The sequence below is a fragment of the Acanthochromis polyacanthus genome, chromosome 5 (assembly GCF_021347895.1).
Source record: "Acanthochromis polyacanthus isolate Apoly-LR-REF ecotype Palm Island chromosome 5, KAUST_Apoly_ChrSc, whole genome shotgun sequence".
NCBI classification, from domain to species: domain Eukaryota; kingdom Metazoa; phylum Chordata; class Actinopteri; family Pomacentridae; genus Acanthochromis; species Acanthochromis polyacanthus.
In genome coordinates, this window is record NC_067117.1 from 33448626 (window position 1) to 33473975 (window position 25350).

Genomic DNA, 25350 nt, shown 5'->3' on the forward strand with positions numbered 1-25350 from the left:
AAACCATTAGTTATGTTCTGTAATAGACATCAAAACAGACATAGTAAGTCATGCTGTGTCCAAACTTATGGCCATGGCTGTAATTATAATTAAGCAATACTCAGTGAGTATCTGCACAATTTGAGAATGGGTTTTATATAATATATGGGTTTTATATATATATATATATATATATATATATATATATATATATATATATACACACAGCCATGGCCATAAGTTTGGACACAGCATGACTTACTATGTCTGTTTTGATGTCTATTACAGAACATAACTAATATTTTTTGACAGCACCAGTTTAATTAGTCAACAAATCAACAAGGGATATAATATTATCAATAAATTCCAACAATTGGAACAACTTTGTTCCCAAAACATAATATTAGAAGAAAATAACAAAAAAATGCAGTACTTTCACAACCGAATTTGGTAAGAATAACAAAATGACACCAAACTCTTTTGATGTTTTTTTTTAAATATGAAACTTAATATAGTTCTCAGGAGTTGTGTACTGTATTGTAAGTGACATTTTTGTGGTATTTTCTAAGATTCACAAGCGTCATGGTACTTGTGTCCAAACTTATGGCCATGGCTGTATATATATATATATATATATATATATATACATATACACTGACAGTCATTAAAAACTTTGAGACCATATTTTTCAACATAATTTTTATTTTGAAGCCTGAAACTGGATTTTCTTCACATGAATCATTTGTTTAGCATATTGGCATACAGAAACAAAAATGTAAAGTTTCAAGAATGATTTCAAAATAAAGAATTTCACAAAAGAAAATGGCACCTGCCAAACACAAAGTCACAACAGTCAATACTGAGTATGGCCTCCATTTGCTTCGATGCAGACAGCAATCCGTCGGCGCATGCTTTGGACCAGGCTTCTGATTGTGGGTTGGGAACAGCCCATACGCCTGGCTACATCATTGTAGCTCAAACCGGCCTCCACCATACCCAGTGCCCGGAGACGTTGTTCATGTGATAGATGCGGCATGATGCTGTTCACTGGTAGCCTAGCCGCGCTAGACAACCCACGGCAGCGAATTTAATTCTCTGCCAGGGTGGGTCTAGTTACCCTCCATAAGGCTCGAGGCTGGATGCTCCTAAAACTGGCCGGACCAATCACCATGAAGTGTAGAGTCAGAAGGCGGGCGTAACGAAGTGACGACAGAGGCGCGACGATTCTGACAGAAACAACCGGCGCACAATAAACAGTTATCTTTCAACTCGGCTTTGGCCACAGCCCTTAAAGATTTGAAGCTAAAATTCAACTTGAAAGATAAACAAAGGACGGCACTTAAGTGTTTCATTGAGAAGAAAGACGTATTTGGACTTATGCCGACGGGATATGGCAAATCCTTAATATACCAGTTGGCTCTGCTGGTTGGGAAGCTAATGGGACTTAGCCACAATCCGCCGGTGCTCTCGAAACTACGTCAGCCTATTCGTTGCGTTGATTGGTTGTATACCTACCCAATTGCTGCAGAGGGATTTGAAAGACAACCTTTTAGCCCGCCTCCCTCCCTGTCGAGCTTCCCTCGACCCTTGTGCCGTCAGAAACATGTGTCTAGCATGGCTAGGCTAATTCACTGGACGAACAATGGTGGCCTTTTTTGGGCCTTTATATAGGCCTTCAAAACCCATTCTCAAATTGTGCAGATACTCACTGAGTATTGCTTGGTGTGTATTTGGTTCACTTCTGCAAAGTGACCAACCCATGTGCAATGAATCATAACAAAATGACAACTCATCATTATCTCAACTACCAGGGCACTAGATCATCAGTAAATCCACAATGAATAATTACAAGTAGAATTCTGCGTACATTTCTACCTCAAAGTTTCTATTGACTGTCAGTATATATTATAGGTAATTGAATATTTGTGTCTCTCTTCGCTGTTGCAGAAGTATTGCAATTTGCAGACAGTCCCTGTTCACAGCCAGCTGCTCATAGACACCAATGTTATTTCTGCAACTTGAAAGACAGCTACTTTTGATAAAACTGGGCTTGTAGCACAACATCTCCCTTACAATGATGCGAAAGAGGCATCTTTTACGTTTTGACAACCTATATCTAATGAGTTTTGATGCGGGAAGTCTGAATCTGTGAAAATCTTTCCAACTTTACCAAACGCGGGGCCACAACCACCCAAGGAGTGGTATATTTACTTTTGAAAAAAGCATTTAGTCATACTTAAAGCTTTAAGTGCTTTATTAACACAAAACTAAGAGTTTGGTATTGTTTTATGATCACAGGTTCTGTCTGAAAAGATGTGGCATCATTTTAAACAGTGAAACCAGACTAATAAAATGTAATGACCAACCAGTGTATAATACTGGATTCTGCAAAACAACTGAATGCAGAATACTGTACAAAGAAATTCTCTACAGATATTTTTCCCATCTAAATATTTTCTTAACACAATGAATGTATTAACTTATTTATGTGTGTATGCATGTATTTACTGACTTATTTATTTAGAACCGTTAACATAGAGTCCTGAGTTAGTTTTTCTTTAGACAGGCAAAGGCCATTTATTGATCACATATAGGCTATTAAATAAATGATATTTTAAAAAATAAAAAGCATTTAAAATACTATTAAACGACTTATGCATTTATTGAGTCATTAAAATACTGTAGAGTCTACGGCCACATTAGTCTGACTATAATCATTCTCTGGTAAATTCACAACCATGTACTGATGTCTCTTACCAAAGGGACTTCAGGAGATGATTAGATGATGATAAACTGTGACCTGCTGGTTGGGTTCTCTTTGTTCTCATGTTTCTTACATGTTGGTCTCCTGATGCTGCCTTACTTCAGCTAGTCTATGAGCAACAGAAAACACAGTTTGCCCTGTACCTATTGCCAGGGGTTCCAGTCTTCCAGTCTGTGCTTTTGAAAACGTTTTTGCTTCTTTGGAAATGGTGGAGTTTCGGGTGTAGACATTTTTAAACATGCAGCAGCAGCAGTGTCTGTAACCAGGAAACCCGTGACAGGACCGGCAAACAGAGAAGTGTATCCGCTGGACCTCGCATCAGGTCCTCGCTACATAGGTCTAAGGAAGATGAAACTGGCTGCCCTTAATATTTCCTGTGTTTTATTTTGTTTATTATGCAGTTTTGATGCGTGTGTGACAGACGTGGATGGGACATTTATGAAAATACGGAACAATTTCCGTCCCGTATTGAATCAATATGGGACGCTACAATTAATTGTCAAATAAAGGACGATTCCGTATTTTAAGGGATGGGTGGCAACCCTATACACCACTGTAACGGATTTTCTCACTTGGAAACTGGCTTCTCACCAAAGTATGTGAGGACTTCCTGTCGGACTTTCCCAGTGAGTACACAGCCGCTGAGCGTGAGTCTATGACGCTTCTTCTCCTGCAGTTCTGGTTTCGTAGAAACTACAGCCATGGCCATAAGTTTGGACACAGCATGACTTACTATGTCTGTTTTGATGTCTATTACAGAACATAACTAATATTTTTTGACAGCACCAGTTTAATTAGTCAACAAATCAACAGGGGATATAATATTATCAATAAATTCCAACAATTGGAACAAATTTGTTCCCAAAACATAATATTAGAAGAAAATAACAAAAAAATGCAGTACTTTCACAACCGAATTTGGTAAGAATAACAAAATGACACCAAACTCTTTTGAAGTTTTTTTTAAATATGAAACTTAATATAGTTCTCAGGAGTTGTGTACTGTATCGTAAGTGACAATTTTGTGGTATTATCTAAGATTCACAAATGTCATGGTACTTGTGTCCAAACTTATGGCCATGGCTGTACACTGGCTCATTACTGCCACACCTGGTCACCGGGATTACAGGCTGGCTTAAAATATGCGCGAATCATGCCACTTACGGTAAAAATAGACTTATTAACCAACTAATCAATGACAACTATTTTAATAATCGATTTTAATCGATTAAATCGATCAGCTGTTTCAGCTCTACTTCACACACAATGCAGCTCAAACCCACCAGTCAAAGCACTTAACAGCTAGTTACCTGTAAAGACACTGTAGTAATCTATTTATTTTTGAAGTTATTAATCTGTAACAGAAGCTCTTCTCAGTTTATCCTATGAAAGGATTTGTTGTTTTACTCTGGTGACATAATTGTAAACTGAATATCATCTTTGTAGGCTCTCAAATGAAACAAAGATCAGTAAATAAGAGAAACAAGAAAACTTCTGTTCAGCATCCACTCTGTTTATGCTTAAATTCACATGAAATCAAGCAGCTGATAATCAGCTGATGACACAGTCAGTAACTGCTTCAATCCATTTTTATCTGTCAGCTTCAGCTCAGTCCTGAGGGTTTGTTTGAAGAGGCTAACTTGACTTCACATGAGGAAATAAAAGCAAAAAGAAATTATCTCCTGTCTTCGTCTCACCTGAGCAGTGACAGAACATGCTGCTGTTCACTGGCATTTTCCCAAAATAGCTGTTTATTTTTAGGTCCGTATGTGTATTTTTATGAAGCTCTGTGTGATTCTGACCCGGCTGAAATAAAGTTTACATGTGGCTGTCTGTCTCTGCTGCTGCTCGTCCTCTCAACATGATACACACTAACTTTTTGATTAATGAAGACACATTAACAAACAGGATGCACAGCTCGTGTGGTCAGGTTCAGTTCAGGACAATGACAGTCATGTCAGCATCCAGGAGCTGATTTTACATTTTGAAAGTCTGAGCATCTGAAAAAGAAAACATCTAATTATCACAGCCTGAACAGTGAGCTGTTGCTGACACTCTTTACACTCAGTTAAATATAACTGTGTGAAGTTGAACTGCTAATATAATGCTGAGCGGAGCTGTTACTGAGCTAATCAGGTTAGCTTAACCAGCAGCTGGTTTTCTGTTGTGAACAACATGATTCATCTCAGTTTCAGTTTGGCATTGATACTGACTGTTTACATGAACACAAGAAATCATGCATCAAAGTGAGAAATCAGGTGAGAAACATATAAACCCCGTGTGACACTCAAGTTTCATGCAGGTTTTCCCTCTGTCACACGATAAATGATCTCTACTGGCTTTGTCACAGTAACAGCACACAAAGAGGCCCACATTTTCCACTGTATAGATACACACTCTAGATATTTGTCTTTATTTTTCTTTTGTTTTGTTCCTTCACCAGATTCACCAGATAACCTAAAAACATGCAGGCAGGATACAGCCCTGTGTTTAAGTTGTACTAATGAATTGTCTGCCACTGTTCCAGCTGTACATTATTAGTATTATACTGGCAAAACTTGATAGGGCTAAGTGAAATATATCAGCTACTGGTGATTGGTGAAGTGCATTCCTGGCTCATGTTTTTTTTTTTTTGATGACTTTTGTCATTTTATTTTGCTCATTTAATGGTTTACCACCTTGAGAATTCAACCCAGTAAATAATTAACCTGCAAGTGAGCACTAATAGAAACTGACAGAGTTGTTGTGGGAAATGAGCTACTTTCTATCTGTTGAGAGTTGTTACAGTTTTTTTCGATTGCTAAAACACAAAAAGCAAAAATTAGGCACAATTTTCACAACCTTTACTTCTGTCCCCAATCGCTTGACTCAATTTGTTACTACTTTAGATTTCCTTATCATATTAGAACTCTAACTTTCCTTCTTTACACTCTGATGTCAATTTCACATCACCTTGTTGTCAAAACACAACACACAATTTTTCAGGTTTGCACACACTTCTCACATAAAATCTCAAAGCATCAATCCACAACACACAAATATGCAAATATCTAAACTTTCCGGTCTGGCGAGCAATTTGCAATCAAGGACTGCAGCATAAAAGGAGGCTTGACCCTCTGTTTTGTTTGATGAGCAATGGAGAACAGAGACAACAGTCAGAGAAGGAGAGGGGTATGAATGAGAGGAGGAGGAGAACGAGGGGGAGGAGGAAGAGGTGGAAGAGGGAGAAGGGGAAGAGGAGGAAGAGGTGGAAGAGGGGGAGGAGGAAGAGGTGGAAGAGGGGGTAGAGGCTTGTGGAAATGGGGGAGGCTTGTGGAAATGTGGGCTTTGAGGCCTGTCAGGGCTTCATGCAGCACTCTAGACGGCTCTTCCAGCGCTGTTTGGACCTTGAGGACATCGCCTGCGATGTTGATGAGGCCCTCTGGCCAGACAGAAACTGGAGGCATGATGCCCCATGATGCTCATGTTTGAATGGGGGCATGGGGGGAAACATTTAAAAATAAAATGTTTTGTCTGAAAATTTGTGTGATGTTTTGTTTGTCTATGAGAGAAGGGGGCATTAATTCAGTGTGTTCCATTTCTATAATTGTGTTTTCAACTTTGCTCTACAGTGTTCTGTACTTGCTTGGTAGTGTTCAGCCAAAAGCTTAGTTGTGTTTCTTCAATGAATGGTATGTGTGTGTCATGTGAAAATATGGCTGTGTTTACCAAATGAAAACACGAGTTCCATTTTGTGAACATGTTAAGAGATTTGATGGCAGAGTTGTTTTGCAAGGGGATGTAAGGGTTTAGCAATTTGTGTGTGATGTTTGGAGTTTTGCGTGTGCAGTTTTGAAAAAAACGTACAGTTTTGAAAAACGTGTTTTAGCAATCGAAAAAAACTGTAAGACGTAAGTTAGCAGCTTGTAGCTGGAGCCACAATCAGTTTTATGTCAACAGAGGTGATTAGGTTGCTGTCATCAGTCAAGTGTGTAGATAAGTTCAAATTTCGCTACAACAGTTATCCAAATGTGTTTACTGCCACAGAAAAATAAATAAAGGCTGATTCATGCAATGTTCCTGTAACATTTCTCCGTCTCCTTATCACTGCAGCGCTGGTTTAGACAGTAAAGGCTTGTTAGAGCCAAAATAGTGTAAAGACACTAAAACCTGAAATCTCCCTGCCACCGTTTGTAGCCTCAGATTCTTACATGCTCATGACAGCTTAATCGAAGAGTAAAGGAACCTAGAGTTGTTAGCAGAGTCATGCTAAAAACAGATTAGTCTCACAAAGCCAGACCATTCTGCAGTACAGAACAATCTGGCTGCACCTCATTGTCATTCTGTTGTAGCTCTAAATCTGCTCTGGTTTGTTTATATTTCTTTTAACCAATCACAGGCATCTTGGAACATCTCCACACAGGGAGACAAGCACTATAAAAACCGGCAATGCTGCCTTACTACATCCTCAAAGTCTTTGACAAAACTTCAAATGTTCAGTTTTTAGGTTGCTGCTCAGAGGTTCTTTCTTGTAGTAAAGGGGATTTTGAAAATGGTGACACATAGATAGCAGAAGAGGATAGAAAGCATTATGAAATGTCCAGACAAAAGCAGGTTTATTCAGGTGTACATCATTGCAGGTTGCTACACATAAATCAGCGTATGGAAATCACTTATTTGTTGCTCTCTGTTAAGTGTCTTGTTAAGTGTATTCACACTTTAGCAAATATTGGCAATCACAATCACTTTTTGTGATGGTGATGTCTGGAAAACTTTAAAATATCACACAACCATACAATCCAGTGTACCATTTATTTGCAGCACACGAGAAAGTTTATCTGTGACTGCCATTCATCTCTGAAAAAGCAAATACAAAAGTTTGCAAAAGCCATTTTTTGTAATTCATGTTGGTAGATTATTTTTAATGATCTTTGTAATGATCTGCTGATAGCAAGCTGTCTAAAGACGAGACATATCCAACAGCAAGCCTCCAACATATCATCTGGGAAAAACAAGTCGCCTTTCTGCACAATGTGAAGCATAAAATCAGCCTAATTAAAATCAAAATACCGATTACTGGCTTCCTTTTTCATTAAAAACAATCGTATAATATCCGCACCAGAGCCGGTTTGGGTAGTATCTATCTTTTATACCTTAGTACCCTACTAACATTGCACTGCAATATACATGTGCATATTGAATATAGCGCACATTAGTTTCAGTATGTGTTTAAAAAAACGTTATTAAATGTTTTGACCTATACAGAGTTGTAACACTGTGAGTAAAGTTACATGCTGTTAACAGCCCAAAATATGCAGCATAATCATTTCTTCTTCCAGGAATAGATTATGTTCAGTTAAACGGAGTTTTGTGGGAGTTTTGGCTGAACATGACAGAAAAACAGGCTGATGCAAATAAAAAAGGGCTGAAAAAAATTAGCTTAATTAAAAGCTCAGCCTACAGTACAATTATAAATCTGGCAAAAAGTAATGATTCATTCTTTGTGTAACACGTATGACTCCAGCAGTCAAAATCATTCACTTTTCTTGTTAAGAGCATTCGCTTTGTCATGCATGTGTAGAGAGCTCTGTGGGCTTCTCCTCTGTGCTGAATATTCATTCAGATGCAGCACACGTGAAGATGTGATACTGGCTTCACCACAGTGTTTGCTTAGCAAACGCAACGCAGAGTTTCATCTGTGCTGGCTGGCTCACCTGCATCAGCACACCTAAACTCAAAGTCAACCTGGATGATAAAACAACAGCTATACGTACCAACAGTACAACAGTAGGAAATTCACCAAGAGCAACAAGAAAACTGTTTGATAGAATAGTCGACAGTTTCACCTAAAAGCTTAAAATGCAAACCACCATGAAAGCACATAACAGCAATTCAAAGTTCGGTTGCATAAACAAACCCCAGACGTGTTCCCTCCTGGAACATAAACGGCTGATCATATATTAAAACCTGTTGCGGTTCAGCGGCCCGCAAGCAGGCCGTTTTGATATCTGCATAAGCATTTTTCGAAATAGAACGACACTGCCAACTCGATGATAGAAACATTATACACCGATGGAAAGCTTAGATTCTCATGAATCCGCCGGTATAAACCACTTTCAGATGTGATTACCACAGCGGGTAATATAAACACATTTGTCCGACAAACAAAGAATATCCATCCATCCGTTCTCTATACACGGCTTTAACGTACACAGCGCGACTCACATTTGTGGGTTCATTATTACACACAGGTGAAAATATTCCACAAAAAACGGCCATAATCTAACCTTGGACATCCAGACGACACAAGCCAGTAAAATATTTTGTCCAAAACATGTCCTGAAGTCGGTATATAATCCACGAATAGGTCGTTTTCGAGGAAATGCACCTGGCGATGCGCGTCCAATATTCCCTGTATTTCTCGTCATATTTTTATTTACAAATAAAATATTAGCGATTTTTTGTACTGAAAATGGCTGGAATTGACTGTACCTTATAGGGCTACAGTAACATTCTCTTGGCCTATGCTTTTTTGATTTTAGAATCGTAATTTAATAAATTTAACAGCTTTATGGAAGACTGAATCTGAAATGTGAGTAAACTTAGTACATAATGCTAATACTGAAAGACAAAAAGCAAATACAATGCAGACTGAAATTTGTCCAGTGCCACACAGTTTCATTTTGTGCGTTTGCCCTCAGTCTTACATTCAGGTTTCCCCCACTTTTACACCCCCCTCTCTGCAGTGAAAATATAATTACACTTTCTTCATTAAAGTGAGTAATTTCTTGCGTGGAGGACGCGACTACAGCTGTCCTCTGATTACTAAATGGAACAGAGCAATGATCTATGGAGCCATTAGGGGAACGGGCTGGAACTAATTTCAATCCTGGAATGGACCGATGGCTGCAAACACACACACAAAAACACACAGGGACAAAAGGATGAGAGAGGGAGAGAGGAATAACAAACAGCAGCATGTCAGCCATTTTCTGGTCTCACACGGAGCTCTGACTGAAATCCAACTGATCATCTATCATCACTAAATAAGAAGCACGTCCACCTTTACCAAACGTGTTCGTATCACGCCTGTCACCTCCTGATCTGTGTGTCTGCTGAATACAATTACAGACGCATTTTAATCAATACACCAACAGTACCAGTTACACTATAGTGACCTGCAGAGCTGCACATAGCCTCAACAATGAAAAGCTCCACTACGATTCTCATGCTTATCATCATTAGTGACGTGACTAAAAACACCCATGACCCTGTGCTCCCACCACCTTAATGTCAGGTTTATAGCTACAATCTATATCTGGTGAGTCGGACCATTTTCTACAGTAGCCCAGAACAGACAAACAAAACACTGACACTAGAAAGAGCCTGTTGCATTTTACACTGAAGAAGTTGGTGTTGTAGGTTCTCATACTTGTTGATGGAGGGGTGACGGAAGGAGATTCATTTGGCTGCATTTACAGTCTCGCAACCACTAATCACAACCACCCTCCTACTAATAAACCAGGGGGGATTCTTTGATTTGTGTGTGTGTGTGTGTGTGTGTGTGTGTGTGTGTGTGTGTGTGTGTGTGTGTGTGTGTGTGTGTGTGTGTGTGTGTGTGTGTGTGTGTGTGTGTGTGTGTGTGTAAGTTTAAACTAACATTAAAGTATAGCTGTTATTCTTTTCAGTTATTTTTTCCCATTATGATGAAAAAATACATTTGTTGGTCATTATCTTAACTACGCATTCCAAAAGTGATCAAGTCAGTCCATGTCGGAACCATTTTAAGTTTTACGTAGTTTTAAGTATCTGAAGGCCAAAAAAAAGGCTTTCTACGACATACAGTGAATTACAGGTTGAGTTGTTTTCTGATCAGGAATCTGACAAATTTGCTGTTAATATTATTACCATCATAACAAAGCAGTGACTTGGTAATTAGATATAATGATGAGAGGAATGAAAAAAAACATTTCTGACATTTATTTTAATTAAATTCATTTTTATCAATCAAGTAATAAAAATATCTCTGAAGTAATTGATTAATTCGTCATTACAATAACTGACTAATGAAGAAAAACAGTAGTTAAATTTACATCAAAAATAATTCTCGGGAGTAGCACTGAACTGCGGTATAGTCAGAGGCATGCAGAGAGACGGTTGGTGTTAACTCTGCCTCTCTCAGAGTTTTACTGTTTCAATAACCCAAAGCAGTCAGCGTTGAGTGTGAAGTACGGTAGTTTGGATGAGCGGCTGGTCGAGGATTTTGAGAATACTGGAGGTCGAGCAGTCAGTCTGATCCACATTGGAGCATTGTGAACAGGAGCTGCAGTGTCACATATGAGGAACTGACTGACACGTTTCTGCTTTGCCTGGTTGGCTAATCAACACCGTCGATGATCTGACTGGATAATTAACTGATTGATTTCTAGAAGTGATTTTTAACAAGACTCAGCAATAATAAAACATGAATAATAATAATAATAATATATCAGCTGTTAAAGGCTGCAATTGACGTACTAATGTTGAACTTGACAACAACTGTTTCTGCTGCGTGTTTGCTCTTGATCTCTTCCCATCACCCTCACACCAGCAGGATTCATAAGCTGAAGTGTGTCATGTAAAATCATCAGTCAGAACCCATGAAGTAGGAATTAGATTACTGACAGCACTGAAAACACAGTTGAGCTCTGTTTAAAACTGCAAACAATCTGCAATCTGTTTTTTGTTCAACACCGGTTTTCTATAGCCAAATTTCAGCTGACTGTGAGGAGGTTCAGGTGGGAGGTAGTTAGTGATTTTCATGGAATTTCCTGTGTTTAATTACAATATGCCGCACAATGTTTTCACATTAAGAGTTCAATGAACAAAATGTTTCCAAGCTTTTAGTCTTATGATTATCTACATACACTACCAGGCAAAAGCTTGGACTCGCCTTAATTTTCCCGTATTTTTGACAAAACAGCCCAATTAAGAGCCAACTTTAACAATTTGTTATTTGTAAATATTGCAAGAACATTCATGAGTATGCTATGAACAAAATTTAATCAAGTATGGCACTCAAGTAGAGATATTTCTAAGCATTTATTGATGAAAGCATTACTAGAAGGTTTAGGTCGCAACATTACCCTATCTTTTGTTTGGTTAAAACACTTAAAATATCTTTACAAAGGGTTGCATGTCCCCTGTAATAACTATGTCGTTCCAATAGAATGTTTTTCACGCCTTGATTCACAGTTCTTTACTCTGTTCACAAATATTTTGTGTTAACTTTTTGAGTTGATATTAAAGACTGATAATTTCTGGAAAGAAGAATGCCTTTAGATAATTTTAAAATTACCTAAATCTGAGGTAGCACAAAAATGGCCAGAAAACCTCAGTTAAGCAAAGAAAAAAGGATTGAAATTCAGGTTTTGAAAAAAGAAGGCTATTCTACAAGACAAATTGCTCAGAAAGTTAAAGTCTCACAAAGTGGAGTTGCAAAAACATTAACCCCTTAGTCCCTGAGCCCTGTTTTTGAGGCACCTACTCTTAGTCCCTACAGTAGGGATTAAAGAGATATGAAGAAACAGGTTCACATGAAGACAGATTTTGTTCTGGTAGAAGCAGAGTCACGTCTAAAGCCGAAGATAAGTTCATCAGGGTCACCAGTCTTGGAAATAGACAAAAGACAGCCCCAGAAATAAGAGCTCAACTAAACTCAACCAGGAGCAATAACGTGTCAGTGGATACTGTGTGGCGTAGGCTGCGGGAATCTGGTCTGAAAGGTAGGGTAGCTGCAAGGAAACCACTGCTAAGAAAGTAGAACATAAAGAAGAGACTTCAGTGGGCTAAAGAACATAGAAACTGGACTGTAGACGAATGGAAAACAGTTCTGTTTACAGACGAGTCAAAGTTTGAAATCTTTGGATCAAAACGGCACAAGTACGTTCGACGTAGGGTTGGAGAACGCTTGACTCCTGCGTGTGTTGTTCCCACATTAAAGCATGGTGGAGGTAGCATGATGGTCTGGGGTTGTTTTGCAGAGGGACAGACTGGTGATCTGCATAAAGTCACAGGAATTCTAAATCAGCATGGATACCACAGTATCTGACAGAGGCATGCCATTCCCTCTGGGCTGCATTTAGTGGGACAGCCATTCACACTACAAGAAGACAACGATCCAAAGGACACCTCCAAACTGTGTCAAAGGTATTTGGCCAAGAAAGAAGAGGAGGGGAGGCTAAGGATTATGACTTGGCCAGCTCAGTCCCCTGACCTTAACCCCATCGAACTTGCATGGGATGAACTGGTCAGAAACATCAAGAACAAGCAACCCACAAGTGCTGCAAACCTTTATGAGATGTTGGCAGAAGCATGGGAGGAAATTTCAAGTGATTATCTCATGTCACTGATTGCAAGAATGCCTTGAATTTGTCAAGCAGTTATCAAAGCTAAAGGAGGCTATTTTGATGAGTCACAGATTTAGACAGTTTATTAACAGTATTATATGATAAATGCTTCAATGTTTCAGTGTTCTTATCTATAGTTCTACTGTGATTAGAAATGAAACATGGCTAAATTGTGCTCGTAATTTAGGTAATATGAACCAATCACAGAAAAATTAGGGGTGAGTCCAAACTTTTGCCTGGTAGTGCACATAAGACAAAGTGTATAACGAAGTGCAGAATGTGTCGCTTTGGTGAAATGAGCAGGTCTTACCTTCTATAGATGATGTCTTGAGGCGGCGGCAGATTCCTTGCACGTCTCCGTAAGTGTCCCGTATCTTGTTGACGGCTTCCCCGCTCCGCAGCTCCATCAGGCTTCTTAGTTCCATCATGGTCACCCCGAAGTCCCCATCATGGTTGCCCTCTGCAACCGAATTCCCTGGAGGGTGGTCTGCTGTGTTGTTGGCCATTTTGGTCTTCTTCAGAGCAGTTCTGTCCTCTGAGTGCTTTTGTTAATGTTATCTAGTAAACTTTGACTGTATTGTCAGTTTGCAGGAATTGTGGGTAGTGTGGTTCTCACAGGGGAGTAAACATGTTCCACTGGCGTCACGCTGCAGAAGAAACAGAGACAAGATTTTTAGAAACTGCATCCAGACTGGAAACTGAACATGCAGGAACCAAACATCAGCATCTGTAGACAGATCAGTTCAGGACTCCCCCTGACTTTTTTTTCCAATTAATTGCATAGAGAATAATTTGGTCAATTAGGGAAGAGATCATCAGTTTGCACTGCTCCTCGGAGACTCATGATTGTTTGATGTATTTCTGTTCTCACTGAACCATCTGCTGCTGGTGTGTGGACAGAACCATCAATTAAAAAGTTGTCGTTTCTCTTATTTATGAATGATCATAACTTGTAATATCAAAAAACAGCATCACCAGCAAATCAGCAAACATCTAAAATGGAGTAGTGATGACAATAATGAAAAAGAAAAAAGAAGATAGTATTTCATTAGACTGTCAGATGGAAACATCTAAAACACCTCATGTAACCAGTAGACCGTGTAACATCCCTTCTGCAACTCAGAAAATCTATAAATCCTGTGTGTTTAGGTGCACAGTGAACTAAACACACTTCCAGTGTATGATGGAGCGTTTGAATTCATCAGACTGTGAAGCTGTGAAAACAACATTAGGCCACATATTTAATTATAGTGAAATCAAGAAAAGATTAGATCCCATAATCAAGAGTCAGACCAGTGGTGCTGTAAGAACTAATTTAACACAGTGAAGAGAGACAAAACTGGATTCATAGATGAAGACCCAGAGGTCATGGATAAATGCACTGTAGCTCTGAGAACCAATCAACTTCCAGCAGAGGACCAGAGACCAATGAGATGGAAGAACACTGAGCCAGTGTGTGAGTGTCAAAGAGAGTTTGTGTGGTGAAACTGTGGCATTCCATGCCGTCACCACACATTATCTAAGTGCACATCAAAGGCCACCCTCCATTTTTCACTGATAGGTGATCTGTGACACGCACGCATGCGCACTCACTCACACACACACACACACACACACACACACACACACACACACACACACACACACACACACACACACACACACACACACACACACACACACACAGAGTTAGATCAGCACCAGTGATGGTGTAGGGTCAATTGTCCTCTGGGTGCACGATGGTGGTTTAGGTTTTCCCTGCCACTTGTTTAGGTCAGTGGTTCTCAAAATGAAGTGTTGGGGTCAGATTTACAGCCATTTTGATTGGTTCAGATGCTGAATATGTTACATTGATAGCTTTAGCTGCCTTGATGTGCAACATTTGGCACCTGGTTAACAGATGAACTATGCACCCCTGCGGTGACACCGTTTAAGGAATATGAATTTTAGCTTTAGATTTTTAGATTTTAGATCTTTAGACATCTGCAGTAAGATGCTGCAGATGTTTTATCAGTCTGTGGTAGCAAGTGTCCTATTTATGCTGCAGTCTGCTGGGGAGGCAGCATAAAACAGAAGGATGCCAGGCGTCTGAACAAACTGATTAAAAAAGCTGTCTCTGTGGTTGGAATCAGATTGAACACATTGGAGGATGAGGTGGAGAGACGGGCACTGAGCAAGATGGAGGCCATTCTGACAAACATGGATCATCCACTTCACATCTGCCTCAATGAACAACCAAACTTCAGTGGACGGCTCCTATCCCTGTGCTGCAAGACCAAAAGATTTAGGAAATCTTTCTTGCCATCAGCAGTCAGGCTATTCCAGGGGTCGGCAACCTTTAACACTCAAAGAGCCATTTCGACCCGTTTCCCACAGAAAAGAAAACACCGGGAGCCGCAAAATCCTTTTGGCATTTAAAATGAAGACAACACTGCATATATCGCTTTTTTTTTTTTTTTTCACCTCTATGCCCTTGTTAATCAGTCGTCATTAATTAATTAAAAAGCCTCTAATTAGATTCATTTTTTAAATTGTGTCCTTCCACTAATATTTATCTTACTTGGTTAATGTCATTTTTGCTCCTGGACCTCATATGTTACGTAATGTTAGCTGGAAATCAATATTTTGCGAATGTCTATTTAACTTGTAAAATCTATTTATCTTAAGCTAATAACTTTTCTCCGGTAAGTCGCTGCCCTATTTTCCAAGACGACACTCCTCTGACTCTCTGACCTGCTGCCGTGTTCTTGCGAGTAACGTGTATTACCCTATCATGAGTACTTTTGACTCAAAGACAAGACGTGTCTCTCTTGGAATGGAGCTTTAATATACAGGCTTGCCATTCTTGAGTACAAAACGATGTGAAACTACAGGTGTTGCTTCTCCATCTCCTCTGCATCAACCTTGCGCTCTCATGCATAGTTATCTCCCAGCCAGAGGAAAACCCCAGCAGCACATCCGGTGGAGTGACGCGTCAAAATAAGAGCGGTAATTTCACAATAAAACGCTCTATATTAAAATGCATTGAAACGCGCCTGAAAGGCAGAACAATTTATTTTCCAAAGTTACAGGGAGCCACAACAGAGGGCTGAAAGAGCCGCATGCGGCTCCGGAGCCGCGGGTTGCCGACCCCTGGGCTATTCAATTCACAATTAAACAGATAAGAACCCTGATAACTGAATTACCCTTCAGGGATGAATAAAGTAATTCTGATTCTGATTCTGAATTACGCTTCCAGGGGGAGGGGGGAGGTACAGTCAAATCTGAACCCAGACATGACACATACACTCTGCTCAGTCTGAACTGAGATTTTACATTTACAGTGCAGCAACACTCAAATCTAAAAGACAAAAATTTCAGGTTGTGTCTCATCATATAAATGTTTTCTTCAGTGTCACCTGTAATGTTCTACTACCTGGTATCTCCAAGAACATTAATCCTTACTTAAACTGCTTCAATATTCAGCAGCAGGTGCATTGATGAAGATCAGAAAGACAGCATCACATTGCACCAGCTTGAAAGTCTCTGCACTGGATACCTGTCTACTTTACTATTGATTTTATGAACCCTTTGGTTTTATAAAGCTCTTAATGGTCTCAGTCCTTCCTGTTTACCAAATGAATCCTCTAGAACCCTCAGGGCTGCTGTAGCAGCCTTCTAATTAAACCAAAAGTCAGAACAAAAACCCACTCCGAGGCACTCTTCTAGTTTTATGGTTAGTCTGGTGATATTTTAAAAAGTAATCTCAGGACTTTCCTTTTTAGTTTGACTTTTGATTTCATTTAATTATTACAATTTTGATTTTTCCATTTATAGATTTTAGGGCTGCGACTAACGATGCGTCGACGAATCGTCTGAGCACGATACGTCATCAAAAGCGGAAGTGAATGCGCAATGCAACAGAAATCAGCGTCCGACCAGAGCGCGGAACACGGACGGACATCGGCGCTGCATCGTGCGTATATTATGTATGCACGATGCAGCGCGGATGTCCGAGTTTCGAAACAGCAGTATAGTACACGCTGACATGCGCGCTTATGATAGAAAGCGGATGTCCGCGCTGCATCATGTGTACATAATATATGCACGATGCAGCGCCGATGTCCGTCCGTGTTCTGCGCTCCGGTCAGACGCTGATTCTGTTGCATTGCGCGTTCACTTCCGCTTTTGATGACGTATCGTGCTCAGACAATTCGTCGACACGTCGTTAGTTGCAGCCCTAATAGATTTCACTATGTATGTTAACCTATCTTATCTATTTTGTCTTTAATCACTTCTATGTTATGACTGTATTACTTTGTTTTTCTGAATTTTGATCCATGCTGCCTCAGGTGTTTCCTTGGCTGTACTGACTTATGACAGAGTTTCCTTAGTCACTTTGCATCCTGCATTTATAACATAATTATGGGACAGTGAGGTAGGGGCGGATATAAAGTTGGGCTGGGGAAAAATCAATTTAATCGATTTTTTGAATTTGTTGCTAAAAAAGATTTTTATTTTGCAAACTCGAGTTTTTCCCCCGCAGTTTTCCGGCATCTTTCGCTTTCCGTCCGCCCATTCCTCATGGGCTTCCGTAGCGCGGTGTGACACAGCCCCCTTCCCCGCGGCAGCGGCAACATGTAACAGAGAACTCATTCAAAAGAAAGGCACAGCTAACTCAATCATTTGGAACTGGTTCGGTTTTGATGCTTCAGACGAACAACAGACAAAGCCTCGCTGCAAAGTATTTTTAAAACTTCAGTGTACCGCCGGCGGTACACTTACTAATTTGCATAGGAATTTCAAGAATGTCCGAAGGCTCCAAACGCAATTATACAAACACTATACACCGATGGAAAACTTAGATTCTCATGAATCCGCCGGTATAAACCACTTTCAGATGTGATTACCACAGCGGGTAATATAAACACATTTGTCCAACAAACAACGAATATCAATCCATCCGTTCTCTATACACGGCTTCAACACACACAGCGCGACTCACATTTCCGGGTTCATTATTACACACAGATGAAAATATTCCACAAAAAACAGCCATAATCCAACCTTTTACATCCAGACGACACAAGCCAGTAAATTATTTTGTCCAAAACATGTCCTGAAGTCGGTATATAATCCACGAATCGGTCGTTTTCAAGGAAATGCACCTCACGATGCGCGTCCAATATTCCCTGTATTTCTCATCATATTTTTTATTTACAAATAGATTATTAGCGATTTTTTGTACTGAAAATGGCTGGAATCGACTGCAGCTGTTGAAAGTGTTAGATGCAAGGTACGTTGTACCCAGTCGCAAGTATTTCGCCGATGTGGCGCTGCCTCACCTGTACAATACCACTCGGCAAAAGATCCGCAACGAGCTGGAGGAGGTGGCCGGACAATGCAGCCGTACATGAGTCTCACAGCGCAACGACAGCTGGACCATGCACAGCATCTGCCTCCAGACAGCATATTTCCCCGATTACCACACCGGTGAAATAATTGCCCACGGATTAAAAGATGCTCTCAGTTCCTGGGGAAATTGTTGAATTACAGAGCCTCATTAACTTGCGTCATTAACTTGTTCATTAAATTGTTTACATGCGTTTTTTTATTCTGAGGACAATTACAGCAATAAAGTTACTTTTGACAGTATATCTGATGTCTGCAGTAATTTTTAAGTGCATTGAAAGAAAAAATCGAAAATCGAATCGAAACTCGAATTTTTCTTTAAAAAATCTGAGATTTTTTTTTAGACCAAATCGCCCAGCCCTAATATAAGGTATTGTTTTTCTTACATTTTTAATCCCTTTGTTTTGCAGAGCACAAACATAGTTCATTTGAATTCCTTCAGCTGCTGTTTACTGAAGCTCAAACTGTAACCTGGATGACTGACAATCAACACAGACACATTTCATTTGTATGATAAGTCCATCCAACCATTATTTATACACCTCTTAATCCTCATTAGGGTCGTGGCGGGCTGGAGTCTATCCCAGCTGACTCAGGTTGAAGCCATGGGACACCCTGGACAGGTCACCAGTTTATCACAGGGATATATATGGAGACAAAAAAAATCATACTTGTATTCACACCTGTGGACAATTTAGAATTAACAAATAACCTCAGCCTGTTTTTGGACTGTGGGAGGAAGCCGGAGCACCTGGAGAAAATCTATGCATGGAGAGGGAGAACGTGCAAACTCCATGCAGAAAGATCCCAGGAAGGATGGGAAATGAACCTTGGACCTTCTCGCTGCAAGGCGAAAGTGCTAACCACCAAGCCCTGTATGAAAAATGTTGTACAAAAACAAAGTCTGATTCAAATGGCTTATTTCAAACTCTCCATGATACAAATTTGTGCAGTCTGAAACGAACATGAGGGACACTGCGGTGTTTCTCTCTGTTCTGCATTCATATTTCAGAAATTTCTTGAAATGATCCCATACTGTTAATTAACATGGAGAATCACAGGACTCAGATCAGCTAAGAACATGTCTGAACTACTGAATGGCTTCAGAGACATTCGAAAAAAAAGACCTGAAACAGACCAGGGGCCTCATTTATAAAGCTTGCGTACGCACAAAACAGGGCTAGAAAGTGGCGTACGCCACTTTCTACGCAAAGGTTGTGATTTATAAAAACAAACTTGGCGTGAGAATGTGCGCACCGGTGCGCCAACCTTGATTCTTGATGCTTGCTTACGCACAAAACAGGGCGTAAATCACAACCTTTGCGTAGAAAGTGGCATACGCTGTGTACGTTGTGATTTCTAAAACAAACTTGGCGTGAGAATGTGCGCACCAGTGCGCCAACTTTGATGCTTGCTTAAGCACATTTTGGAGACAGAGGGAACGGCAGTGCCGGAGGGTGAAGTGGTGAATTGAAACCAGACTGATCTCAAACCTTTATTGTTATCACATATTAGACTTGTAGAGCTGGATAATCACAAACCCTCATTGTTGTAGATGTTCATATAGCGCGCCATTCGGCCTACGACCGTATTTGCAGAACTATGTTCATATATCAACAGGGGAGGATTGAACGTTATTTCATTCGGTCGTTTGACCGAAGGGCCGGTCCACATCTGGGGCCGGTGCGGTGATCTTTATTAAATAATTTTGTTTATTTATCCATATGCGGCCGAATGGGATGAGCGTCCAACCATTAATCAGCCCTGTACAGGCACGCAGGCACACATGCGTCACACCACAACCCCCGAGTGAAAATGAATTTGTCTATGTGAACCGAAAAATGTACATTCAATCAGTTTACTAATTATTTGTACATCGGACATGATCATAACAAATTTAGTGGCAGGGTGGCCTGGGTCAACACATGATTCATTCATCCTGACGCACAGCAGTGAAAAGACTGCAGGCCGGCGCTGCGTGAAATGCCGTGGATCAGCAGCTTATTTATATACAGGTACATTCATGAGTTACTTTGCATTGACCATTCATGGTAAAATGTGGGTGTGTTGTGGGCGGAATGTGAGGTGGATCCGCCTGTGCAATCTTCCAGCTGGTGTCTGATTTATCAAGAAATTGCATGCAGCTGTGCTTACGCACAGTTTTATAAATCAGAGGCGAAAGGCATACGCCCATATCGTATTTTCGGCGTACGCAAACTTTAGTATGGATCCTACACAATGTTTTATAAATGAGGTCCCAGGACAGCAGCCATCTCTCTCATTTTAGTAATTATCTAATCAGGAGTTGCATTTTTACAATAAGATAACAGAGAAATTAAATTAACTGCCTGTTTGTTGTACTTTATTACACATATTACACAATAGTTGCTGATGTCATTGTGATGAAATGTTAATTATAGATAATGAGATTACTTAATAATACAGGCACCGAGAAGACTATTCCATTAGAGCAAACCAAATAGGTACATAATTCTACATTATTCATATTTACATTAACGAAACAGGAGTTGTTAGCATGCTCTGTTTCTTTTGATATTTTTAATGTATGTGATGTGTTTCAATATTGCAGGGAAGTTTTAGGATTATCATAGCATGCTGTTTGATGTGTTATTTGTGGCTATGATGAAAGAATGCTTGCGATCAAATCAAGTCAAGTCACTGGTACTCATGCAATACATTTAAAGCATAAACTTAAGCTCAAGTCTTGACCAGCAGCAAAATAAGACAGCTGTTATTAATGAATTTAACAAGTTTCAATACTAACCAAGATCCTATTGTGTTTTTTATGACGAAAATTTACCTAAATATGTTTAATATTAAGGATTAAAACCCTATATCAATTATATATAATGCAACTCTACCTGATTCTAATAAATATTACAGCTAAGAATAGTGCTGTACTGTTCACAAACTATGGGAATAGTAGAAGAACAATTGTGAAAGAAAATAACTACTCTATCCAGAGACTCTGGGTGGAGCTTCACAAACAGAACACACACATCTAGTGTTTGTTAACACACTACCACACCCAAGTCAGTCCAAAGGTGAGCATTCCTGTCTTTAGACCTTAATGACGCACCTGCTCCTCTCACACACAAGTTTTCTTGGCTGCAAATTGACTAAGTGTGTATGTGGGTGTTCTGCTAAACGAGCTAATAGAACGCGCACACACACAGAGACACACTACAGGTCGACATACTGCCTGACAGAAGAACAAACACTAAGTGAACTGACTTCAGTGCTCAGTGGTGAGTTTAGCTTTGATTGACACCAAGTTACATCCTCCTTAAATGCACTATAAAAGACTGAACAATTACCATGCGATGACTCAGTCATAATGAAAAGCTGCTGAGTTATTACCCCTTTGTGCAGAACTTGTATAGGCTAGTTTTGTATGGATTTTAGCAGCAACAGACAGGCTGAACTATTGAGCTGTAAACAGTGCTGCTGTACGTTCTGACACTGATGTGGCTGAACTGATCGAAGTGATGTCCCATCAGTAAAGTCCTTTGTGATTTCCATGTTTCGTATATGAGAGAGAGAGAAAAGAAAAATGATTTGCAAAGACACAAGTCAATACAGACAGAGATAAGTTCTGATAGATGATCATCTCACACCGGAGATGCTGCATTTGTTTTTTATGGTTTCATTTTGACCATTTTCACTTTTAATCCTGAATCATGTTGTCTGCTGCTGGAGGGAGACTCAACCAAGCCAATTAGAGCCTCCATGGAAAGGACTAGTTGATGGTGATGTTATCGAGCTGTGTTAGAGTTTCTGTAAGAAATTCAGCCAACATGTTTATCAGGACATGACAGGAGCAGACGTCCACTTGTTCTTGTCAAAAAGCAAATACTCTTTATATTATTGATAACGGAGTGACATATGAATTGGAAGTATAAATTACAGAAGCACAATGTTGACACTCAGCAGACAAATGAGTCGAACAGAATAGGTAGAGCAGGATGATGATGGAAAATTCTCTGCACTGTTGACTGTGACCACAACTGCAAACAAGCAGCTCAGACTGAGTCTCTGCATGAAAACTGGCTTTCCCGTGACAAATTGCAGGTCTGATCGAACCGCCTCTGGTTTCTCCCGCACATGTTTATATATCACACACATGCACCACACAAACAACATTCTCACACAGACACTATCGATTATGAAATGTTTCCACCAAATACGGCTGCATGACATTGGACAAAAAATATGTTTTATAATATATAACAAAAGGAAAAAGCTGTTTGGAACTTTTCTCATATAGTGAAACACTGGTAAAGGGATCTGGAATAGTTTGGTGTTCTGGATGTCATTCAGATCTGTCTTTGTGCTGCTCATTTAAATGGTCAAACTTAATAATTGTGTTGCCTCCTGACAGAGAACCTACCGTTATATCTTTTTTGCAACCTAATCTTCATTTCCAGTGTTTCTGTCCTTTCCTTCATCTGAGGGGCCTGCACGTCAACAAACTATATCTTTTAAATTTAAAAAAAAAATCTGAGTATCCAAGAAGCTTTAAATCAGAGTAAATGGTCTTCTGCTAGAGAGACTGCTTTTGTAAATTAGTCATGGCAAATGTCAACAGTGAGTTTTCTTTTTGGCACAAAGGGAAAAAAAAACAACTGGAAGGACGTAGTATTAGCGACAGTTAGATAAAACTAATACCACGCCTCTACACTATATACTCCATCACGAAAGGTTATAATATTCAGCTTTTGGTCATTTTTGAGGCTGCAGTTTGTGGTGCTTCTCAACTGTATTACAAACTTGCTTTCTTGATTTCTATCAATAATTAACACAGAGATTCATTGCTTAAACCTGGCTAATAATAGTTTAGAAAGAACACACAAGACATATTTGAATATGACGAATCGATAATCCAATCTACAACACGGAACACAAATGAACAGAGGCAAAACTAGAATTTAACTTTGAAATTTAACTGAAATGAAGCTACACTGGAGACTGAGTTTAACTGTGTGTCAAAGAGAACAGAAATAAATTCATGACACACTGGAGTGATCTGTAGATGACAGACAGGACATGATGTCAGGATTCAGCTATCTATCTACAGCTGGAGCATCTATGAGGCCCAAGACAACCAGAGCTACAGTGTGGGAGACACAGTGGGTCTGTTCTTTGTCCGTCTTATCAGTTAGTTACTGACTCCAGATTAAAATAGGCTGCAGTCGCCATGTTGCCAGCCACTCAGCTTATACATGTGTGTGTTTGAGATATGATAAGCCAGTCTCTCTCTCTCTCTGTGTGTGTGTGTGTGTGTGTGTGTGTGTGTGTGTGTGTGTGTGTGTGTGTGTGTACTTGTTTCTGCTATTCCGGTGGGGACTTTGACCTGACTATTTGCTATAAAGGTGGGGACTTGTCTTACGGTGGGGACCTAAAATGAGGTCCCCACGGGTGGCAACACCGTTTTCTTGGCCATGTTGTTGTTAATAAAAATGTAAAAGTGCAAAAACATTTGTTTAGGGTTAGGCATTGATTTGGTGATGGTTAAGGTTAGGGTTAGGGTAAGGGTTAGGAGTTAGATATGAATGGGAGTCAATGGTAAGTCCCCACCGGTATAGAAAAACAAACGTGTGTGTGTGTGTGTGTGTGTGTGTGTGTGTGTGTGTGTGTGTGTGTGTGTGTGTGTGTGTGTGTGTGTGTGTGTGTAGCAGCAGAGGATAGTCTGCTGTTCAGGATGGTCTGGATGTATCTGCAGAATTAGTCATGAACATTCACAATATTCCCACAAATGTGTTTGCACTGTGGAGCAGATGACATTTTCTATTGTTTTGGTGTTTTGATGTGGAGAGAAAATGTTTCAGAAAACACCTGAATATATAAACATGTAGGCATGTCTTCACATGTAAACAGTTTCGGAAATAATCTGCCTCAGCAAGGACATAATGTGTGTTTTGGCAGAGCACAGTGCACTACATTGGTTAATCTAAACAAAGCCAAGCAGCAGAATGACTCATGCACACCAACATCACATCCATCACGTTGTTTTAATCAGGAGTCAGAGGTACATGGATGCAAATGACTGAACAGAATTACGTCAAAACATTAAAAAAGACCTTTTGTTTTTGCTCAACAATTCAAAAATGAAGAAGTCAGAATCAACTGGACAACGCAACTTCTGAATAAGATTGTTAAAATCTTCTTACCAAATCTTATACACTCATGCTTAAATTCAAAGTACACTCCTGTCCTCAGGTCTTTGCTGTAAACAGGTCTTGAAAAACGATCAGTAATTATCGATGTCAACTGAAATTAAACATTTCATTGTAATACACTTTTCTACTACTAAGCCTAGCCCTATTTCTTATGTCAGAGAGCAGTTGGTTGCAAATTCTAGTCACCTCAAACTCAGAGGAATAAACGGGCTTTCATGTGAATGAGGCCTGTAACACAGAACGCTTGATAAATGATGCTTGTCAACCAAAATCAAAGAAAGACGAGTCTAACAATATGAATTACATCATCAAGTGTGTCAGGAGCAGTGAGATAAAGCTAATCTAGTGATTGAGAGTGAAAAATGTGCATCAAAGTACATCGGAGTTGGCGCAGGAATTCAGTTACCGTCACATGAATCAGTGAAAACAACAGAGAAACTGGACGACAGTGACGGTTGAGGTTTTACTGATGCAAGACTGTTCATCAGTAAAATAGCTGCAGATAATTTTTCAGTATGTCAGCTGCATCAATGATCACCAGAAACAAACAACATGAGATGTTTGTGAGCAGCAGAACCAGCAGCTGCACAGTCAGCTCAGGGGGATCAGCTACAGAGATCACAAAAAACCACAGGGTCCACGCTTAGTA

At 39.8% G+C, this 25350-nt stretch overlaps 1 protein-coding gene across 5 annotated transcripts in view; it reads right to left on the minus strand.

The window, feature by feature from the left end:
* LOC110964790 (plasma membrane calcium-transporting ATPase 1-like) overlaps nucleotides 1–25350 on the minus strand; it is a 144963-nt gene that overhangs the window by 84069 nt on the left and 35544 nt on the right. For all 5 annotated transcript variants that reach the window (XM_051948138.1, XM_022213624.2, XM_022213623.2 and 2 more), the window contains exon 2: nucleotides 13421–13757. In XM_051948138.1, coding sequence (XP_051804098.1) covers nucleotides 13421–13616 — 196 coding nt within the window. In that variant the 5' untranslated portion in view covers nucleotides 13617–13757. The remainder of the gene's footprint in view (nucleotides 1–13420; nucleotides 13758–25350) is intronic.